This window comes from Callionymus lyra, chromosome 6 (genome assembly GCF_982586985.1).
Source record: "Callionymus lyra chromosome 6, fCalLyr1.hap1.1, whole genome shotgun sequence".
NCBI lineage: Eukaryota > Metazoa > Chordata > Actinopteri > Syngnathiformes > Callionymidae > Callionymus > Callionymus lyra.
In genome coordinates, this window is record NC_141823.1 from 26,161,670 (window position 1) to 26,184,276 (window position 22,607).

The 22,607-nt window shown below is 38.2% G+C and overlaps 1 protein-coding gene across 2 annotated transcripts; it reads right to left on the bottom strand.

The window, feature by feature from the left end:
• Positions 1-368: 368 nt before the first annotated feature.
• Positions 369-22,502, bottom strand: gramd2aa (GRAM domain containing 2Aa). 2 transcript variants are annotated; one of them, XM_087794497.1, is made up of 12 exons: positions 22,057-22,501; positions 15,855-15,959; positions 10,063-10,120; positions 9,516-9,588; positions 6,981-7,084; positions 5,118-5,216; positions 3,892-3,963; positions 3,761-3,817; positions 3,291-3,468; positions 2,552-2,645; positions 1,736-1,840; positions 369-1,654 (listed from the first exon to the last, which is right to left on the bottom strand). In XM_087794497.1, the coding sequence occupies exons 1-12, from the start codon at positions 22,179-22,181 to the stop codon at positions 1,645-1,647; spliced, it is 1,080 nt and encodes a 359-aa protein (XP_087650623.1). In that variant the 5' UTR covers positions 22,182-22,501; the 3' UTR covers positions 369-1,644. The 2 variants fall into 2 exon arrangements, with proteins under 2 accessions (XP_087650623.1, XP_087650624.1); XM_087794498.1 differs by lacking the exon at positions 369-1,654 and having other exon boundaries at positions 1,732-1,840; positions 22,057-22,502.
• Between the last annotated feature and the right edge of the window lie 105 nt (positions 22,503-22,607).

Here is a 22,607-nt window from a genome sequence, read left to right on the forward strand (position 1 = left end):
GTAAGTAGTGGAGTAAAAAAAAGTAGGCTAAACACAAAATTAGAAAAAATTAAGAAAAAAAAACAATAGTCATGAAACAAAACCCATAAATTGGTATTTTAGCCATTCAAATAGCAATAAATAACAACCAAACGTAAATTGTAATACTTTTATATTAAACTAAATACTAATAAAGGTCCACATGTGGTCGTACTCTGCCTCAGTCAATGTCCACCACAGGACAGACACACAACCACTCACACACACACCTGTAGAAAACAAACAAAGAGAGGAAATACTGGAGCGAAGAGTGTTGTCGTGTGGGAGGATTTGTGTTGCTCTAGTGTGTTGAACTACACAAAACAAAGAGAGAAGGTGCTTGAAAAGTATTTATTTTTGTCTACATATTTACACTCAGTCATCATCATGTGAAATGAACATCAACAACACTCTCTGGAATCATCTTTTTTTTTTAAAACCATTTCCAACTAAAAAAATGCCCAAAACAACAGTAATCTCAGTTGAAGTCACAGATCCTAGAAACCAGACCTTGAAGTTACCGACTTCCAGGTTCATTTTTCTTCAGATTCTGCAGGAATGTACTGAAACCATCTTGACGGGAAACCAGACGAAACCTCTTTCACACAATCACGTGTCACAAACATGCTTCTCTCAGACTTAAATTAGCTTCTGTACGTCGACAATACAAACAACACACACTTTAAACTTCAGTCGTCGACTTCAAAAACGCCCCGAAGCCAGAGACGCCTAAACGCTGAGCTTGCACGTTAGAAACCACGCATAAGCACTTTGGTCGCCAATTTGTAACATGAGAGGATGATGATGATGAAACCTGTTCCGTGGGTTTATTTCACTTTTGAACGCAATACCTGAAGACACCGTGAGTTCGGAACTGCCATCAACAAACACAGAGCTGGACCCTCGGGCCCCTCATCGTCTCCTTTGATCATTCAACTCAACATAGGTTTCAAACCGAGGTAGTTTGTTCCGCAAATGCTTCCCTTTTGAGAAAAAAATAGATTTATAACAAGGAAATTATTATTATAGTAGAAACATCTATTGGTCTTAAAAAACTTTAAAATTGCATATAGCGTTAATGGGATGAATCTGGCAGCAGGGGGCGCTCACGAGTAACACAAACACAGCCAAATTAACGTCTACTTGGCTTGTGTAAAACTCCTTGTTTCCGCATATACTAAATCTTGGTTAAATCAAACTAAATAAACCCGAAAATTTAAAACTACAAAATAAAGGGAGGCAAATTATAATATAAGTTTGTATTTAAAGAAGAAAAATAAAGTGATTTGTGTCAGCTTTGTATCTAAAATCAGCTTCTAATATCCACATTCTGTTTAATAAATATATATTTTATATATATATATATATGTGATTTCGATTTACACTCTACACACTCTCAGATTTACGCCTCTGGCTCCAGGACACAGCAGTTTTGAACACACCCCTCTTTCACACCCGCTCAGTAGATCCCATAAATACCTGCAGACCCTCTGTGTCCTCGAGCCAAAACAGATGGATTCCTAAAAGCGATTCTTCAAATGGTTCGTGACAAGTCTTGTTTTTTAAAAGTGCATGAGAGGATCGGGGAGTAAACAGCAGCGGGTCGTTTCCCGGGGAGCAGCCGGGTCAGTGGAACCTGTGGGTCACAAACTTTAGAATCTAAAACTAAAGTCGCTTTAAGAAGCCGTCGGTCATAATGTTTCGGCGTGGAAGTTACCTCTCTCTCAGGGGCAGGTTGGGGTTACTGAGGAAGGAGAGGCTTCGCTCCAGACTGCAGACTCTGAAGGCCAGGTAGCACGAGGACAGGATCAGGACGATGATGCTGAGGACACAGAAGGTCACGTTCTTATCCGAGGACGATGCAGTGCACATGTTTGAACACAAGGAGGCGACAACGACCCACGTATGGAGGAATAGCGGTTTGACCCAGTTTTTTTTTTTACAAACAAAACATTAACTGTTCCATCAAATAAATGACTTTACGCGCATGTTTTCATTCGAGAATGTACGTCGGATTAACTTAAAATAGAAAAGATAGAAATAGTAATATAAACTATTGTTTATATTTACAAATATTTATTTAAACATCTGTAAGTGCCTATTTTAATTTAAGATAGTTTACATGTAATTTTAACTACATATTTCAATCCGTTTTATTGGTCAATTTAAACAAATATGCATATTTTGATTTTTTTTTTCACAATCTAATGTTCAGCTCCAGGGATGGAAGGACTTTTTTTTTCTTTTTAAAAAGGTGATTTTAAGTCAATTTTAAGTAAAGAAACAGGAAAAGGAAAAGTATGAGATAAAAGTGGCTGTACGCTGAATATCATGGGATGTCTGAGCTGAAAGTCCAGGTTTCTGGCTATTAGTATTTGTAATTACTGTTTAATATTATCACACACTTAAAGTATTTTGACAAACTCACTTGTGTTTCCCACTAACATAACATAACATTTGAGGAGTTTGTTTGTAGCACATGCAAGAGTCTGAGGTGGTAAAAGTAGAGTAACTTTTAACTCTGTATACTCACAGTACGGTACAGAACTTGAGCAGCTGGTACTCCATCTGGCTTAGATCCGCGACCGGCTCTGATAAAAGGCCTCGCTCTGTCTGGAGAGCTCGCTCTGCACAACACACACAAACGTAAAACATGTTTGTGTGAAAACAAAGACATCCGGACTTAACCTTTATTACAAAGCAAGTGACTCCCGAACAGTCGGTGGAGGTTAAGTGGAAACATCCAGATAGTGTTGACGATGGAGATGAGATAGAAAAACATTTTGATCATTTTAAATTTAAAACGTGGTTGTTTCAGGTGTGAATTTGAGTCTGAAAGTTGGAGGCAAACTACAGCAAGATTTTATGGAAAACCCTACAAAAAAAAAACGTAATTCCTCCAGCCACACACACACAATTTAATCTGCACTCAGAGCTTAACGCGATGTTGTGTAGAAAATAGGTTGGTATCCAAAACCAATTAATCCCTCAGTCTATCACTCCTGCACAGACATCCCCAAAACCAGGAAGCCAACACGAAACACAGCAGCTCATTGGTTGCATCTGGATTAAAGTTAGTGCCACACACACACACACACACACTCCAGACCAATTCATTTGACAAATCCATTATCTCCAGATGCTGGTCACGGGAGGAAACTGACCTCCAACCTTGACAATGTTGTTTGTTAAATGCATTTTTAAATCTCAGGAATAATGTGAAATACTGAAATGTGTGAAAACAAACTATTCAAATGATTCACGCATCTGACCTTCCAGTGGCTCCTCGGACTGAAACTGTGGGACTGCGGCGTTCAGACTGCTGGTGGAGTTCCCCAGGAGGTCTGGAAGTGAGGAGGTGACCGACTCTGCAGACGGGTTCCTCCTCCACTTTAACACTGAGGGGAAGTCGTCATCCACCGGAGACTTGTCTGCAGTCAGATACTCTTCCTGAACAAAAAAATAAGCTTTTTACACTTAAGTTAAGGTATTTTGACAGTCTAAACTCCCTCACATCTTTTGTCTAGTTCTTCACTGGGTCAAGGACAAAGTTAGCTTCTGTGTATAAAAAGCCTCCGCTCTCCTAATGCACACACACACACTACTACACACGAACAAACGATAGCGTCTTTCTCAGAGCACGGGGCAACAACGGTTCATTGTCGAGGGCTGGAAAACATCAGGTGGAACTGGAAACACTTTCTTCCCCTGCTGAGCGTAAAGATATTTGACTGCGACTGACCAGTGACGAGGTGGGCTCCTCCATGTACTGCTTCAAACACAGACTCTTCCCGTTGACCTGCAAGTGGAGGACAAAGGTCTTAATATGTGCCACTGTGTGTGTGTGTGAGAGAGAGTTGTGTGTGTTCCTACCTGTAGATGTCTGCAGATCCTGCGCAGGACATCATAAACACTGTCTCTTGACAGAAGAGACACAAAAACATACTGGAGGGAATGGAAGGGAAAATATGTTAGAGAGAAACATTCATGGAGACACAAGACATTGGAATAGAAATAAAGAAAAAAGCAGATTTACATTGAGTTACAGGTGAATCTTTAGAGTGAATTTGATATTATGCTCAGAGTGAGAAATATTATATATAAAAATATATATAAAATATATAAAATATTCATTCTAAAAAGTGAAACGATCAAATGCTATCAACAAATACATAAACCTAAACATGGGCAAGACCCAACATACAAAGGAAAATATTTTGTTACTTTACAAAAAAAGCATTTAAAAAATGTTAATCATAAAACAATTAAGCTGATATTTAAATCTACAATGTAAATATATATTTAAAATACATTAAATGTAGTTAAAATAAAAAGGTCTACAGGAAGAATCACTTAAGAGCAAAGTAAATAAAAAAAAAAAATGTGATGATCAATTTTAGATAACGTTGGGGATAAACGAAAAAACGATAAACATACGGTATATATAATTAAATGGGAAAGGGAATTAAAGTTAATTATTGAAGTAAATAGAAAAAAGGAAAAAGGTAATGTCAGAAACAATATTAGTTGAATGTAAAACAGGGAGCATTGAATAGGAGGGTCAACATCTATAATGTTGCCAAAGAAAATAGACAGAGAGAGAAAAGCATAATAACAAATTGATGAACTATTGTGTTGCATTAATGGAAACTGAGTCTGTATTTCAAAGTTAGTTGGTTAGGCTTGTATCTTTGAGAAGAGACCTGGGGCAGACCTGGGAGAGTTCCTATCTGATGTTATCTCTTATTTATTAACATCTCTTTATCCCATGTATGGGCTTCTTTCCAAAGACAGCTGCCCCGGCGACCCAACCACTCACAAGAAACCTTTATTTACTTTATGACAAATCAACCCTAACATGTCTTATTTCCAACAGCAGCTTCACTATTGCTGACGCAGCAGTAGTTTAGAACCCGATCAGAACCAACATGTGTCTGGTTGAGCTGCACATGTTGTTATTGTGGAGCGCCACCTCCTGCAGGCCGCGGCACCTCTATCTATAGCCCGCTGTTGTTTTTTCCATCACACCCTACATGGAAAAAGGCCTCATGAGGGGCTAATCAGCCGAAGCATTTTAATTCACGGCCGCGTGAGTCTACCTTCTGGCATGTGTCGGTGGTGATAGCGAGGCCGTTGGGCACCAGGCCGGCCGTCTTGTGCTTCTTAACCAGCCGCACGGACACAACAGGGATGGCCTCCTGGAGGGCGACACAAACATTATTGTGAGCGTTAACAGTTAAAAACATGCAGCTCTGATGCTGAACACTGTTCAAACATATAACTTCACTGGAGTGTGAAGCCACGGAGAGGACGGAACCGGCGCAGACCGGCTTTAAATCGAACATGAGCAGCTTAAGAGGAGGAGAGTTCTGATCCTTTCTGTTTTAAAGCTGCTCTGTTCTTCATCAGCCAAACAACATCCAGATACTACAGCACGTTTAGATGCAACCTTGAGCAAAACTGTAAATATGCTGCTCCAGCTGAGTTTAAACAGTGTGAAGGTTTAACATTTATATGATATTATTTCTCCACTTCTCCTCTGTTTTCTTGTCTTTTATATCGTTTATAGTTGCTAGATATTATCTCTTATACTCGTATATCTCTGCGTACACATGTTTGTCTCTTTGAAACAAACCATTAGAAAATGTTTAGAAGAATGTAAGCGATGAAAGGACAATGTTCTTAAAGTTACAATTTCAAAACTGTAAAGTCCACAGAAGAGCAAAAACACATGACATGGACTCATCTGTGAGTTTCAAAGAGAGGTTTTGGATCATCTCAACATAGTCAAGCTCCTTTTTTATTCAGGGAAATTAACCAAAAGTGTTGGTGAAATAAAAGGATTGAAAATAATCTTTAAATCCAAAAAGATATTTCAGAGATAATCATTGTAATCAGAATCACAAATATACACAATGATTGTAGTAAACTTAAGTTCATTTAGATATTGAAAACATCTCTAGTAACCACCTATTGATAGTTCAACATCATCATCAACTAACTTAGTAGATCTAAAAGTGGTCGGCGTAACGACAAAGATAGTTGCAACAAGAACATTTCATTTAAACAAAAAAAGAAAAAAAAAACTTGCATTTAGCATAGCCAGCCAAATAAGTTGAAACCATATAAGACAAACTAAGGTTTGACATGTTAGTATTAAAAAGGTAAATAAATATAAAGCATGTAAAATAAATTGTTTCTGGCTCCCCTAGCGTCAGAAGAGTGTAATTGCAATGTCCTAAAGCTTTGTTTTGCTGTTGCCATTTTAATAAATGCACATTTGTTTATAAAACAAAGACACCTATTGTTGTGTGAGTTTTCTAGGTTTCTTCCTGGAACGTTAAGAGATATCTCAGTACATGAATTGGTGAATAGTAAGGGGGGCAGACATGAAAACACCATCTCTGACCCACTGCTGTAAATCAGATCAATGGTCACATGACTCTCACAGACTCTCAGGGCAGGTCGTCAAGACAAAACGTTACATATTGTTTTTTTACTTTAATAAAGTACACTGACTGCACTATTGTTGAGGTGTTTTCAACGCAGCAGATCATTGGAAATTAAAGATAAATATATTGATGTATGGAGGTTACATGTGCATAAATCCACTCTCTTCTGTACACCTTTAACAGTCGTGACCTCAAGGAAATGCAAACTGGAAAATCCCCGGAGGAACAAGGTTAGTGGGAAAGAGACATTTGAGTCAGTATGTGAGGAATGCCGGCTGAATAAGAAGCTTATTGTCACTCGGATATCAGGAGAGGTTTGGGTTACAAGGACGTGGGGACTCGCAACAATGCACAGCATCAAAGTGAAACTGGCAGCAGCGCTGAAGGTGCAGTCAGTGGACCTGATCCTGGAGTGTACTTCAACAATACAGGTGTGTGTGTGTGTGTCGGCTAAACCTTAGCCAGCCATCCAGACAGAATGTCAAACGACCGTACGCAGGAGAGTCTCACCTTGATGTCCTTGCCGAAGAGGTTTGCATAGAAACACAACCAGTTTCTGGAGATGTACAGTCGTCCTTGCAGGAGGATGTCTCGCAGGAGAGCGCACGAGTACACTGAGAGCAGACGGAAGAAACACCAGCTTCACTGCATTATTTAAAAAAAGATTTTTCAGAAACATCTCGTTCCACACAGAGCTGAGGGTTCGGAGGAAGAAAAGAAAAGCTTAGTTGATGTTAAACCAGGCAGAACTGTACAAACAGACAAGCGGATGCTCCGTGGAATTTGACTTTCTTAAAGCAGGCGGTTTGAAGGATCGGCCCAGAGGACTCGGCTCGGAGCTTCCAAAATGAATAAACAGTGACTTAAAACGCACTGAGAAACCAGAACTATTAAAGAAACTCTTGTCATGAATATAAATGAAAGGATTAAAATCGACTCTAGAACGCACTGGTGTTTATGTTCAGAACACAAATATGATGTTTGAAAGCCTGGAATCAGTCGTTCTCTTCTTACAAGTGTGTGTCTTGTGACTAAACGCCGGGAATCCCCCTCTTGAACGGTAGACTTGAAAAGAGACCTCACCGAGCGTGAGATAAGAGCCGGCGATTAAAGTAGGGAGAGAACAAAAATAAATAATATCCGAGGATCAAATAGATCCACAAAAAAGCTTCTTTCAACAAGAAACCAACACAGAAAACTGACGACAGCGTGAACTAGTTATTGACTTTGAATAAACCAAGATGAAGTGACTGCATTACTTTATCACAAGTGAGGGAGTCTCTTGTGTACGAGGCTTGATGGAGACGAATGCTATCAGTCCATTGAATGACCGTTCATCCATTACAGGACATCATCCATTCATATGGTCCAGTAGGCTCCTACTGTATAGCTTAGCTATGTCACAACACGTGGAAAACATGTCTGCCTATGTGACTTAATCACCATGGAAGGAGGTGAGTTCAAGACGATTCAATCTGAAAATGGCTTCAGCAATGAATGTATAATATGAATATGTATGTTCTGTTTGCAAAAAAAGTGTTAAATCCTTCCCACGAAGGGAATTTAGTCGTCTAATTCAGGGGCCAATCAAAGAGTTTCTTTTCCAGGAAGTATGATATGATTTTGATATTATTCATTGTCTTGAATAATAATAATAATAATAATATTATATAATGAATAACTCAGGTTGTCCTCCTTCATCAAACACCCTCCAAGCCAAATTCCTTTTATTTATCATTAGTTTTAACCCTTCTGTTATCTCAGGGTCAAGGTGACCCATCAGCCCAAAAAACAATTGTGTTTGTGGTATCCCTTGTGTGGTCTCTGGGTCAAGGTGAACAACCTCCCTGGAATGGATGTCTTTGTATAATTTTTCTGTCACCTATGATCCTCATCTTAAACTCATTACAGGTCCTTACATTATTTTGCTTTTTTATGAGCCACAACCATTCCACTGGTTGTGCCATGAGTTTGACTCACAGAGGTTGAAGGATAAAAAAGCGTAGAATGGAGTCTATAAAAATGATCAAATTGAAGTGGGTTGCCATAGAGAAAGAGTGATCTCAGACTTCTATATTAAGTAGGACAGTGGCTCTCAAAAGTGGGTCGCAGACACATTAAAGCTGCTCCTATTTTGAAGGGAATGGACTTTTACAGGTAATCGGTGATCAGGATTTTAAGAGAATAAATATCTCTATTGAGACAATACTGAAGACCAGAAGACCAAAGGACCAACGTGGCCAGAAACTAAATATGTAGGACCTTATTTAGGTATAGGCAAAAATTTTACATTTTAATTAAAGACGAGCAGTATTGAAGTATTTGGATGTTTTTAAGTGTCTTTTTGGACGAATACAAAGACAACTGAGCTCCAGTTGTTAGATTCAAATGAACAACATTTTTGTCTATAATTCTAAAAAGGAACAGATTACTCTGGAAGTAACCCCAACCCTAAGTCACCATAATGGTGAGTAGAAAATGAGTGAAATTTGAATTTTGATGAACCATCATTTTAAATTGATAGTCATCTTATTTTTCTTGACGCTTTCAAGTGAAATCCATCGGGTCATTATTATTAAGACTGTGGTTCCGAAGCCAGACCTTTTGAGAAACCACTAAGCTATGAGGCCTGGAAGGATCCAACTGGGTCGTACGAATGAATGACATGTAGGATAGAAATGATCCTTCCATGGACTGATAACCGCAGCTTCAATACAGACAGTACAGACAATATTACATAATATGAAGTCTTTGTTCAAGTTCACTGCATCATAATCTGATAACACGTCATCAACCAAAACTCAAACATTGACTCTGCATGAACATTATTTTAACTTTCACTTAAGACTTTTTCTTAAATTACTCATACGTGACAATAATATTTCACAATCTTACACTTACAACTAGTTTTTATGGTCTTGACGTTACTGAAGAAGCATCAAAGGTTTAAACACATTTATAAATACAAAGTTTCCTGCAGTGAATCAAATAAACAGTCCAACATGAAAAACATCTGCCTAAGAGAGAGATGAAATCTTGCAGTACCTTTCATGAGGATCTCGTCCTCGGGCACGCACTGGAACAGCTTGTGATACTGCGAGTTGTACTTGCTGACCGTCTGTGCAGAGAAACACAGCAGAGTCATGGGTGGTGGACTGAGCGGCCTGCAGCCCCGGTCGCTTCTGACGGCCACGCTGGCTGCTCTGGCGGGACTCGCCGACCCCCCCTCCGGCCCGGCAGAACAGGAGCCGGGCATCAGGCAGCAGCGTACACACTCCAGACCTGAAGTGAGCCAGTGACACCTCCACACACACCAGCCTCAGTTTACTCCTGCTGACTTAAGGTTCTCTGTTCTAAACACACTGACGCCTCCTTCTCCCAGCAACACTCACGCCAGCAGCACTTTTAACTTAGTGGAGCAAACACAGGCTTTGATTCACTCGTCCAGCTCCCTGCGACTTCCTGTTCCAATCATCCTAGAAAACCTACAACTCACTTTCAGATCTGGAGCGTTTCCGGAGAAGAATAGATCATTAAAGACGACGCTCTGGTCCTCAGAACCTTTGATGCAGGAGGAATATAAGATACTCACCGAGCCTCTGTAACATTTCTTCACATCTTCATAGGACAGATCCTCGATCAGCTGAAACCTGCAGCACAAACAAAGATATATTAGAATTAAAAAAGATTGTTAGACACATTTATTTATTAGATGTGTGACTAGAGAGACCCAAATATAATACAAAATAGTATTGTCGAATATTAATATAAAAATAATAATGTAGAAAAACAAGTTTTCAAATACTTGGACCATGATGTTTGCTGATGATATAGTGATTTGAGAGTCCAGAAGAAGAAAAATGGGAATAAAATAGGATTATTAATTCTTAAAATAAGAAGAATAAACGTAAGATTAATAATTCTTAAAATAAGAAGAAAAAACATAAGATTAATAATTCCTAAAATAAGAAGAATAAACATAAGATTAATACATTTTAAAATAAGAAGAATAAACACAAGATGAATAAGTTTTAAAATAAGAAGAATAAACACAAGATGAATAACTTTTAAAATAAGAAGAATAACACAAGATGAATAACTTTTAAATAAGAAGAATAAACATAAGAATATTAAGTCTAAAAATAAGCAGAATAATCATAAAATTGATAAGTTTTAAAATAACAACAATAAACACAAGATTATTAAGTCTTGAAATAAAATGAATAAACATAAGATTTATAAATAAGAATAACTAACTAATAAGTCTTGAAATAGGAGGACTGAAAATGAGAATAAGAAGACATTAAAAACGAGGATTAAAAACAACAGTAGGAAGACTAAAAATAAGAATAAGAATACGGAAAATGTGAAGAATTGAAATAAGAAGAATAAGAAGACTTCAAATATCAAGAAGAAAAAGAATAAGTAGTGCAGTAAATATAATACTTTATAATAAAAATGACAAAATAGTATATTTGATAGAAATTAGATAAATCCACAATCATTTATTTGGAAATGTAAGGTAAAAAATAAGTAAAGATGCAACACAAATGTTCAAATAATGCCTAAGAATAAAATGAGAAAAACATGAGAAATGTTTAAAGTCAAAACAACAACAACAAGAACAAAAGGAAATCCTGCAGGTCTAGTCAGATTATATAGAGAATATGTGAAAACAAATCCATGCTGGTACATATTTGGAGACACATTCTTAATAAAAACTCTCAGCTGCAAACATGAAGGTCTTCTGCAGGAACACAGAGTCTGACTCGCGCCTGATAAATGCAGGTGTGCGTGAAAATCTGGACTTTCACATTCACAGTTAATCATCGGTGTGTGCAGCAGAGATGCTGTCGCGACACAACACAGGCAAAGACAAATATTGCAGTGTTTGAACACAAATAGAAGTCATACCAGGAGAGGTCAGCAGCTCTGTGCGCAGATGTTCAAACCACTTCCTCCTCCGAGGGAAATGAAGAAACATCAGACGGAACAACATCACGGTGATGCTGCTTTAAGCCATGAAATACTGTGATCATGTATATTGTACTGACTGAAATACTCTGTATATCCCGGGTATAAAAAATACAGCTGAAAACCAAAAACTATGTAGAAAGAAGGGGAGAATAAAGAGAGTAAACTTAGGTTTATAATAAAACTTACAATTGAAAACAATAATATGTAGTAAAAACATTTTAATTGTCTTGGGGGTCTGGCCCACTTACAATACACAATAGGATCAGAAATGTTCTTAATATTTGAGGTATTGGAATTTTCATGGGGTTCTGCCCCCCTTACAATTCACAATAGGAGCAGAAATATTTTTAATATTTGAGGTATTTGAATTTTCATGGGGGTCTGCCCCCCTTACAATTCACAATAGGAGCAGAAATATTCTTAATATTTGAGGTATTTGAATTGTTATGGGGGTCTTCCCCCCTTACAATTCACAATAGAAGAAAAACTATTCTTAATATTTGAATTTTCATGGGGGTCTGCCCCATTTACAATTTTACAATTCACAAAAAGAGCTAAAGAGCTATAAATAAAAAATCTCCCTTTGATGGTATGTAATATATGTTGTTAAAATATCATTAAGATTTGAGGTATTTGTATTTTCATGGGGGTCATCTTCCCCCTTTCCCTTTACCCGCTATAGTTGACCTCCCCCTTTGAACCTTCACTCATAGGTTAGTAGACTATATGCCATTTGAATCAATTTCGTCTCCATCAAATTGGGTGTATTTGAATTTTCATGGGGGTCTTCCCCATAATGATCAAAAGGAGCTGAAATTCTGGTAACCTCCCTTAGTTACTATGTTATATGGTTTCATGGGGGTTGAGTGGTTAGGAAGTTTAGCAGATTGGAACCTAGGACCTCCTAATCCATAGCCACTGTTGCTAACAAGTGGTCTCACCAAGATGGTCCCAGAAAGCACCGCAACTGGACTGAAATGTCCTTCTATCCTTTCTCTAGCTATGATTGAAAAGGACAGGACCTGAGTGGTGACGTCAAGAGCCAGCATGAGTTCTGATGATGGCTGTGGCTGCAGGCTCTCTGCTCACAAGGTGATTATTAAAAAGCAGCAGCAGTTACACAACATCCAGCTTCTCATCAGTGTGAGGAGCTATTTCAGTCGGAGAGAGAGAGAGTCGTTCATCAGCGCTGGTGCGTCAGAGTGAGGCTTCTCTCACACGGCCAAAAAAGAAAAGCGTCTTTTTGGGTTTTCCTAGAAATATAAAACCTGCAAGCGCCTAAAACACTGACTGTGGTTGTTTCTGTGAGACAGGATCGACTCCTGACCCTGGTTCTCGTTTAGAAAAGTCTGGACCTCTGTGTTACCCATTATGCCACCTCGACCCATAAATCTGTGTAAATATTGGGACAATGTTGTACAGTTTGCATGTTTCACTCCTCAAAAGAATTCCTCACGGTCGCCGGCTCAGCTAGTCTGCCTAAAATAGAAGCAAGAGTTTGAAAGAGAAGCTCATTTCTCCGAGTCCTTGACTCTGAGGCTGAGAAGGGAAACCAATTACAAATCCCACATTGAATCCTGAATTAGACGGTGAACACCTTCAGTCGATAGACCAGCAGCAGGAGGCTCAAGTATCAGCAGAGCTGCAGCACAAACAAACAAGGTTCTCCATCCAGCCACAAATGAATCACTTAAAACACTTTATTCTTATTCTGGAAATACATTTTGTTACTTTTTTTTTTTTAAAGAGCCAGAGATGGAGGTCTCAAGAAATCAGGGTTGCAGTTTTTAATAATTGTACTTTTGTTTTCACCTCAGTTTGACCAGGTGAATACAGCTTAACCTGTATTGAATGGTTAAATGTTTTAAATGTTGAAACTTTGAATATTTTTTCTGAAATGTTTATTTGTTTTTGTTTTTTTAAACATTTAACTAAATAATTTATATATTGATAGGTTAAATTTGTTTTTATTGAATGATTTTCATTTTGAAAATATTCATTTTTTATCCCTTATAATACTAGATTCTTTTGTGGATATAATTCAAAAATTGAGTTTCAAATTGTTGGATTAAAGTTGTTGGAAAATACTTTATTATGTGATCAAAGTTGTAGAAAAATACTTTATAACGAGATTAAAGTCGTAGGAAAATACTTTATTATGTGATCAAAGTTGTAGGAAAATACTTTATTATGAGATCAAAGTCGTAGGAAAATACTTTAATATGAGATTAAAGTCGTAGGATAATACTTTATTAAGAGATTAAAGTTGTAGGAAAATACTTTATTACGAGATTAAAGTCGTAGGAAAATACTTTAAGAGATTACAAAAGCCTATGAATTAAAAATATTGAATTGAAAAATAATTTTGAAAATGTTCTTTTTTAAATGAAATTATTAAAAAAATAATCTTACCCTACATTATATATATAATGAAATGCTCAAAAGAAATTGGAAATATTAAATTCGACAAACATCATTATTATAATATATTATATATTATATTATAATATTAATTATTCTGATGGACGCACTTTTATAGCATCAGGTCGGATAGAAAAACAAAGAGTCACGAACATGAAAGTAAATGATATGGTTCAACAGTGTGGAGAACACAACAAGTATAGTAATAAGTAATATACATGTTCAACAATGAGTCCAGTGAAAACACACATCTGAGAAAGTATCTTAGCTGAACGATCAGTAGCTGCAGTAACAGCTTTTAAAAATCAAGCTTTAAAAATTGAAATGTATTTGAGACATTTTATGTCAACTTATGATCTTCAAAGAAGAAAACACCTATTGTTGCTTCCTTTATTTGTGTTTTTAAAGAACATAAAACGACTTGCTGGACCAGATTTGAGTTTTAAACACGTGTATTCAAGGACTCACTATGAAGACCCATGTCTGAAAATATGAAGTTGGTCCGTGGAAGGGCAAACGTTGAGGTCCTCTGGATCACTCCTGCGACTCTTTGACTTCTTAGTCGGTCAACAGTAGCATGTGATTCCAACCACATGACCACCTGTGTGTATTTATAGTTCATGATCAATTTGACTACAGACTATGTGTGATCAGTGTTTTTAACCTTGCAGACATGAGGTGGAGCTTCAGAGTAGAGCTGATACTTCTCTTAAAGCTGCTGTTTTGAAATGAAAGCTAGACGCGGAACATCATTGACAAGCTGCTGTTTTGTTGGCATAAAAAGAAGGTTAAAATGTGAAGGTTCACAAGTATTAGTATCATGCTAGTAATTTATATTCGAAGAACTAATGAGTGGAGGTGTGTATTAACAAGAATCTGGCCATACGATACATACATTTGCAGCAGGAATGCTCCTCCCCAGATGCAACACTAATAGACTCGGGGACTCATTAATTCCTCGTGCTATTTGACTTTATAATTCTGAATTTAGGAGCAGGAGCTAAGAGTGAAGGGATGATGTTATTCTATGTAAATCTTTGTATCATTTTAAGATCGTTGCGTTTTTATCCTTTGATCTAAACTCTTTATATATGCACTTTGTCATCTCCTATGCACTTTGTTCTTGTTTTTATGAAACTTCTGTACCTTCTACCGTCTGCTGTGAACTAGAAACCTTATTTTAAGATTAATAAATACAATCGAATCTAATATATTTACAGAATTTACAGACCACATGACTCTTGACAAAGTCATAACTACTTTTATTTGTTTTGAAATCAAAATATGTCCAAACGTCAGCTTTAAAAGGTGCTGGAACCGATTGTATCCTCTCGTCCTCAGTAAGTGCCAGGATCCCACAGGATTTCATTGTTCCGTAGCTTAATGACTGCTGCTATCTAGTGGCCAGATGTTTAATTGAAACACAAAAATGAACAACGCTTTGAATATATTAAAAAAAAATGTAATATTATCATTTTATACAGACTTTTTTTTTTAAATATAACCATTAAAAAACTATGGAACTATGGTAACAATAACATAATTTGAAAGCCAAAAAAAAGAAAAGAAAAATATTTTCAGAAGTCGAAATAAAAATGTCTGTATCTTCAATATAACATTGAGAACTAAATCACAGACGAACAGAAAATGTTAAGTTTTCCCTTTTGTGCTTTTACTTGAATCATGTGATCCTTGTGTTTGGACATTTTAAGCGATGGCTCGGCCTATAAAGCCACCACATCCTCCTCCTTGTTCCCGACGTAAACATCATGCAGCCACTAAATCTCGGGGATTACACCGCGACCGCCCAGAATCCTCCTTATGTAAGTCACGTGCATTTCCCAGGAAGTGCAGGAAACATATTCCACCTATATTCCCGCAGCGCTGGTGTTCTATGACCATTGTTGGACTCGCCTATAGCTGGGACTCGTGAGCAGGATGCAGGTGTTGTGTGTGTGAGTGTGTGTGAGTGTGTGCGTGTCCTGCCTGAAGTGTCCGTGGGTGTCGTCCTCTTTGGGGGTGTCCTGCTCGTGAGTGTTGAGGAGGCCGGCGTCCTCACTGGGCTCCTGCTGCTCGGTCATGCTCCTGGCCCTGAACACACAAACACATTATCAGCACGTCGCTCTGGACTCTGGGCCACACGAAAACACGTGTTTGCTTTGTCTGTAGATTCAGACTTAAAAGAGCTCTACCTAAATGTTTTATAGGGCAAACAGGTGAACTTCGGCCTGTAACTCAAACAGAGTGGACGCTGCTCCGGTGACAGCGTGTTGACACTACACTGGAAACGCTGCACTCAGCAGAATCCAGTCGACCGGAGCCGTTCATTCACCGACACAAAAGCACAGTTAAGATCTGGACGTGAAACCACTCAAATGACCGACTGACAGGTGGACCAATGATGGATGGATGGATTATTTTATTGTTAATTTATTTTTTTTAAATAAAATGATGATAATGAAATTAAGACTGAATCTTATATAAGAATGTCATTTTATTTCTTTGTTTATATATCTTTAATTAAGTTTTCCCATCACATTCAATTCTTTATTTCTACCTTAGCTTGAAAGTTTTAAAAAGTCACAGTATATAATGTGATCTTGAGGAAAATCTCTTTTCCTTGAATGGCTGGATGAAAGGGTGGCTATCTGGATAGATGGATAGTGGGATTGAAGTATAGATAGAAGGATGGATGAAAATATGAATGGATAGATGGATGGATGGGTGGATGAAAGTGTGAATGGATTGATGAATAGATGGAAGTACGGATGAAAGTATGAATGGTTGGATGATGGGTGGATGAAATGATGAATGAAAGGATGGGTGGATGAATGGATGGATGACATATGGATGGGTGGATGGATGGATGAAAGTATGGATTGATGGATAGAAGTATGGATGGAGGGATGAGTGAAGCAGCAGCTCACACAACAGAGACAAACTTCTCAGCTTCAGACAAAAGTAACTTTCATTGATGATCGTGTCGACAGCAGAGCCTCGTCCTCAGAGACAGAAGCAGCTGCTGCTATAGTAACAGGTGCTGATGGAACAACATGTTTCATCTCTTGATGACTTTAATCACACACTGACCTTCTTGACCCACACCTCTGTCAGTGTGTGTGTGTGTTTGTGTGTGTGTGTGTGATCGTGTGTGTGTGTTCATGTGTGTGTGTGTGTGTGTGTGTTCATTGGTGTGTGTGTGTGTTCATGTGTGTATTCATGAGTGTGATCATGTGTTTTTCATGAGTGTGTTCTGTGTTTGTGTTCATATATGTGTGCTAATGTGTTTGTGCGTGTTCATGTGTGTGTGTGTGATCATGTGTTTGTGTGTGTTCATGAGTGTGTTCTGTGTTTGTGTTCATGTGTGTGTGTTAATGTGTTTGTGTGTGTTCATGTGTGTGTGTTCATGTGTGTGTGTTCATGAGTGTTTTCATGTGTTTGTGTTCCTGTGTTTGTGTCCATTTTTGTCCATGTGTTTTTGTTCATGTGTGTGTTCATGTGTTTTTTTGTGTTTATATGTGTGTGTTCATGCATGTGTATTCATGTGTGTGTTCATGAGTGTGTGTTCATGTGTGTATTCATGAGTGTGATCATGTGTTTTTTCATGAGTGTGTTCTGTGTTTGTTTTCATGTGTGTGTGTTAATGTGTTTGTGTGTGTTCATGCGTGTGTGTTCATGAGTGTGTTCATGCGTTTCTGTACATGTGTGTGTTCATGTAAACTGAAAGTAAACAATTCGAATGATAATGTAATGGCGCTAGAGATGAAAGAAGAAGCAACATAAACACAACCAAACACACACAGACTCACACATGAGGATGATGTAAAGTAGGACCACACATGTAAGAGAGCAGTTACTGCAGAGCTGGTTAAAGTCAGGCTTTTACAATATCATTTTATTTCTTAATTTTCCCATCACCTTCAATCCTTTACTTCTCAAAAGCCCAGATGACAGGAAAACAAGAATAACAGTCTGCAGTCCTGACTCCACCACCAGAGAAACGTGGACTGAGACTAGTGGAGGTAAAGTCCAACATTTGAAGAACAAAATGAAATTGTTTCAAAGTTAAGAAGTTACTTTTCTAACTGGCGTCCTCTGCGTGACGCTGAAATTAAAGTGCAAACTTTTTAAAGACATTGATAAAAAACTAAAATCCTGTCAGGAAGGAACTAGTAAAGTCTCCACTGAGATCAATGTTGGTTGTTGAGAGTAAAAGAAGGTGAATAAAGTGTTTTTGAACAGCTGGTAAAATGAATATATTTTCTCAAACTCATGTGAATTTAAACTCATCTGAACTGAGAAACGTCAACAGCCTCAGTGACTCGGTGAAAAATTTCCTCTTCTCAACATAAGTTAAAGCATCTCTTGTTCTCGGAGGAAGAACACGCTCCTGTCACCAGACAACCACTAATCCAATTTGAGGCGTAATCTTATTAAGAAGCAGAAGATTCGCTCTTTCTTTAGAAGCTCCACGTGGACGTGTCAAACCCCAGCTTCCTGTTTTATCTCTGGTGACATGAGCACGACACCTGCCCACGCTTTTATCTGCTTCACACTTCTGACGGCAGATAAAACCAAGTTAAAGACACAGAAGTACACTTTAAATATATATATATATTGAACATCATTTATAGTAGATGATAATTATATATATATGAGGGATTTGATGCCAATGTGATTTAAGGTCACTTTTAGTTTCAAGGAAGTTAAACTGTACACAAAGTGTTCAGTTGTAAACGAACACAACAATGAAGTACTTCTTCTTTTTCTGCCATATTTCATGTTGATATTTAATGTTTTTTTAGGTAAGAAAATACTCTTCTCCCCAAAATACATAAATCTATATTTTGATGACATAAAAACTCACCTGACCCCAGCAGGTATTGATCAAGAAAAACAAAGTATTGATAAACATTAGTTTCATAAGGATATTTGTACATAACAGTTCATCATAACAATTGTTTGCGTAACATATTGTTAGTAAATATGTAACACACACACACACAGACACACAACAGCCTTTGGACTTTGGATAAATCTGCTCTGCTTGAGACCTCCTGAAATAACCTCCCTATTGTGCAAGCTCCTCTGAACCCTCTTTGAAGACTCGCTCTTTTAAAAACACGCACTTTCTCCACGCGCACGCACGCACCTGGCAACACAGACGCACGCGCTGAAGGTGAAACACTGTGACCTGAACCTAATAACAACACGCGTAACGACCATCGACGTGTAATAACAACTTCAACACTTCCCTTAACTTAAGTTAAAATACAATTAAAGTGTTTATGCAACTGCTTCGTTTATGACTTTATACCACTCGAGTGTCAGGTTTGTCACCAAAACATCATTCGAGAACGGAAGTTGTCACATAGTCTCACAAAACGGAGAGAGAACACCAAATAAATGAAAAGAACTAGTTGATTATTATTTTATAATCTTGCTTTGTTGAAAATATGAATCCAAATAACGGATATTTAAAAGCGCTTAAAAAATATATATGAGAGCGCTCTTAATTTGAAAGTTACCACCGGAAGCTAGTAATAGCATTAGCTTGACGTCTCCTACCTGTAAACTCGGAGCCCGTCGTTACTTTTACGCACTTTTTCCGCGTTTAAACTCCACCAAGTCGTCAGGTTTGCGCCGCGCACGTCCGCCGAGGCATGTCGTGGCTCAGAGCAGGCGTGGAAGCGCCACCACAACACTTTAGTGCGGGGCTGGAGCGCGGAGCAGCAGCTAGCCGAGCCTCGTCCTGACTGGCTGCCGGCGGATCCTGGTGGGCTGAGCTTCCTCACCTCCAGCCGCGGCTGACGCGCGTGCGGCGGGATTATGGCTGCGCTGCTGCTGACGATCCACAGATTAATAACCCCCATGAACAGTGGCACCACAATAACATGGAAGGAACTCTGAAATGTACTATATATTTCACTAAAATAGCGTTCTTCTAACCAATCACTCCCCTCAGTGCTGGTGTTCCACAGGGTACAATCCTTGACCCATTTCTCTTCATCAAGTGATCCTCACAGTTACCTCCAAAAAATAATACTTTTGGTTCCTCAACATGTTCTTAAATGACGAATTTCCAACATATGTTTTATTGGTAATAAAATAGAACGATTAAAACATATGTGTTTCATTTATTTAAAGTTCAACTAAATGTGTTGATTTAAGTGTGTCTTAAATAGATGTTGGACTCTATTGTATCATCAGTATGTGTCTGTTTGTACAAAACTCTCTTGTCATTGAAATATTTACATTAGAAAATGTGCTTAAGCTCCGCCCACTGAAACTTCTTAAGACGTCTTTATTTGTTCAGGCTTTTCCTTGATTTTCTGGAACTCCTTTTGTGTTATCAGTTTTATCTTGATCTTTAAAGTATATACTTTATTGAATATTGTTTTGATTTTTAAAGCGCTTTGTGACCCTGGTCTGGAAAAGCGCTATATAAATAAAAATGACTTACTTACTTACTTACTTAAACTCTTGTTTAACAAAACCACACCCACTCTGCTGTGATTGGTCAAACATTTTAGTTTGTCACCGTGTGTCATCAATCCCCAAAGTCTCCACCTTCAAGGGACTCGTTGTATAAACAAAGCGAAGTGTGATTACATGCTGGCTGGAGGAGGAGTAAAGCCATTATAAATTCATAATAGCTCTCGTAACCTCTCGTTCGCTGAGATTTCAGACGGGGGAGAACTTTATAAAGTAATAAGTTCAAAACATGGTCATGATCAGAGACTTAAAATGAAGATTCTCTTCATATAGTGATCCTCACAGTTACCTCCAGAAAATAATACTTTTGGTTCCTCGACATATTCTTCAATGAACAACATATATTTTATCGATTGTCCAGATTGTTCTCCTCGTTCATTCATAACACCAGGAAGAAAATAGAACGATTAAAACATATTTGTTTCATTTATTTAAAGTTCAACTAAATGTTTTGTCTCTTAAATAGATGTTGGACTCTATTGTATCATCAGTATGTGTCTGTTTGTACAAAACATTATTTTCATTGAAATATTTACATTAGAAAATGTGCTTAAGCTCCGCCCACTGAAAAAAAAATGCTTAAACTCTTGTTTAACAAAACCGCACCCACTCTGCTGTGATTGGTCAAACATTGTAGTTTGTCACCATGTGTCATCAATCCCCAAAGTCTCCACCTCCAAGGGACTCGTTGTATAAACAAAGCGAGGTGTGATTACAGCTGGCTGGAGGACGAGTGAAGCCATTATAAAGTCATAATGGACTCTCGTAACCTTTCGTTCGCTGAGATTTCAGACGGGAGAACTTTAGAAAGTAGTAACTTCAAAACATGGTCATGATGAGAGACTTAAGACCTTAACATATAAAACATGAGTCCGGAAAATGGATTTTCTCATTAGTTTCCCTTAAATTACCCATCAAATTTAAAGGGATACGACACAAATACGGCATAACAGTGACACCTGCTGGTCTACTCAAGCTGCTTCTGCACAACTGTCAATTGGCGTTAAAGACATGGACTTCAGTAGTGCAAGTTAAAATTTGTATTGGGGAAAAAACAAAATACAAAACAAAAATAAAACATATTAGTTACAAAAAAAGAATTTATTAGAAAATAAAGGTTAAAATAGAAAAATGAGCAGCAAAAATACATTAAATAAATATTTTAATTTCAGCCCAATGATTCTAAATCTAATTTAATTTTTTCAATGTCATCTTAAGATGTTACTGTCTTAAGCTAAACCTTCTTCGTCATCATTTCTAACATGTATTATAAGATGATGTATACATTAAAAAAGCATAAATGAGAAACACAAACAAGGAAACAGAAAGAGATGACTCAAGAGGTGTTGAATAGTGACTGTTATGCGAGGTACAACAAAAAAAACTAAAAAAAAAAATACTGGATGTGTACTATAGCTGCCCTCCCCCATAGTGAGGGACACAGGTGTTCCACATGGTGTCAGGAGTGGGATGATCTATGAAGGATGGAGAACATGGAGATAATGCATAAGAGACGATGATGGACAGATGGATGGAGGGTGATGGACGACAGGCCAGCGGCTCAACGGAACATCAGGATGCATTAGCGGAACCGAAGAGAACGAAGCTGATCCAAGTGACATCAAACATGGTCGTAGGTCTTGAATCTGTCAAGTTGAAACTCTTCCAAAGTGTCAAACTTCAGCCAACCTACCTGGCTGCGATCCTCTGGCTGCAGGTTCCATGGCAGGGACGGTAGAGTTGCAGGTACGAGTCCTGGCCGGGGGCCTCGTCAGCAGGCAGGGCCTTTGGGCTGGCAGCGTAGATAGTGCATCCCATGAACTCCCCCTCTTGGAAGTCGGAGCGGAGAAAGAATCCGTCCTCGAGGTGTCCTTCCCGTGAGCGGCCGTCCGGTGCTGCTGGCAGACAGCTGCTCTCTGGAAAAAAAAAAAAGAGGAAGAAAAAAAGAAAAAAAAAGCCGTTGGATCAGCACATCGCTCGCCTCCCCCTCCCACCGCTGTCCCTCCTCCCCGGGCGAGAGGATAATCAGATTTCACATTTACACTCGACAGAATCATCCCGGCGTAATCACTGGCCGCCACTGATGTTGCTTTATGTTGCTGCGGCATTAGGGTCAGTTTAAAAATATCCTCAGAAGAAAAGACGCAGATTTAGTGAGATGACCCTGAAAATATTACATGTCAATAATAACAACAAACCCTTTTCCTTCCCTGGAGATTGTGTACTTGTGACATATGAGTCATT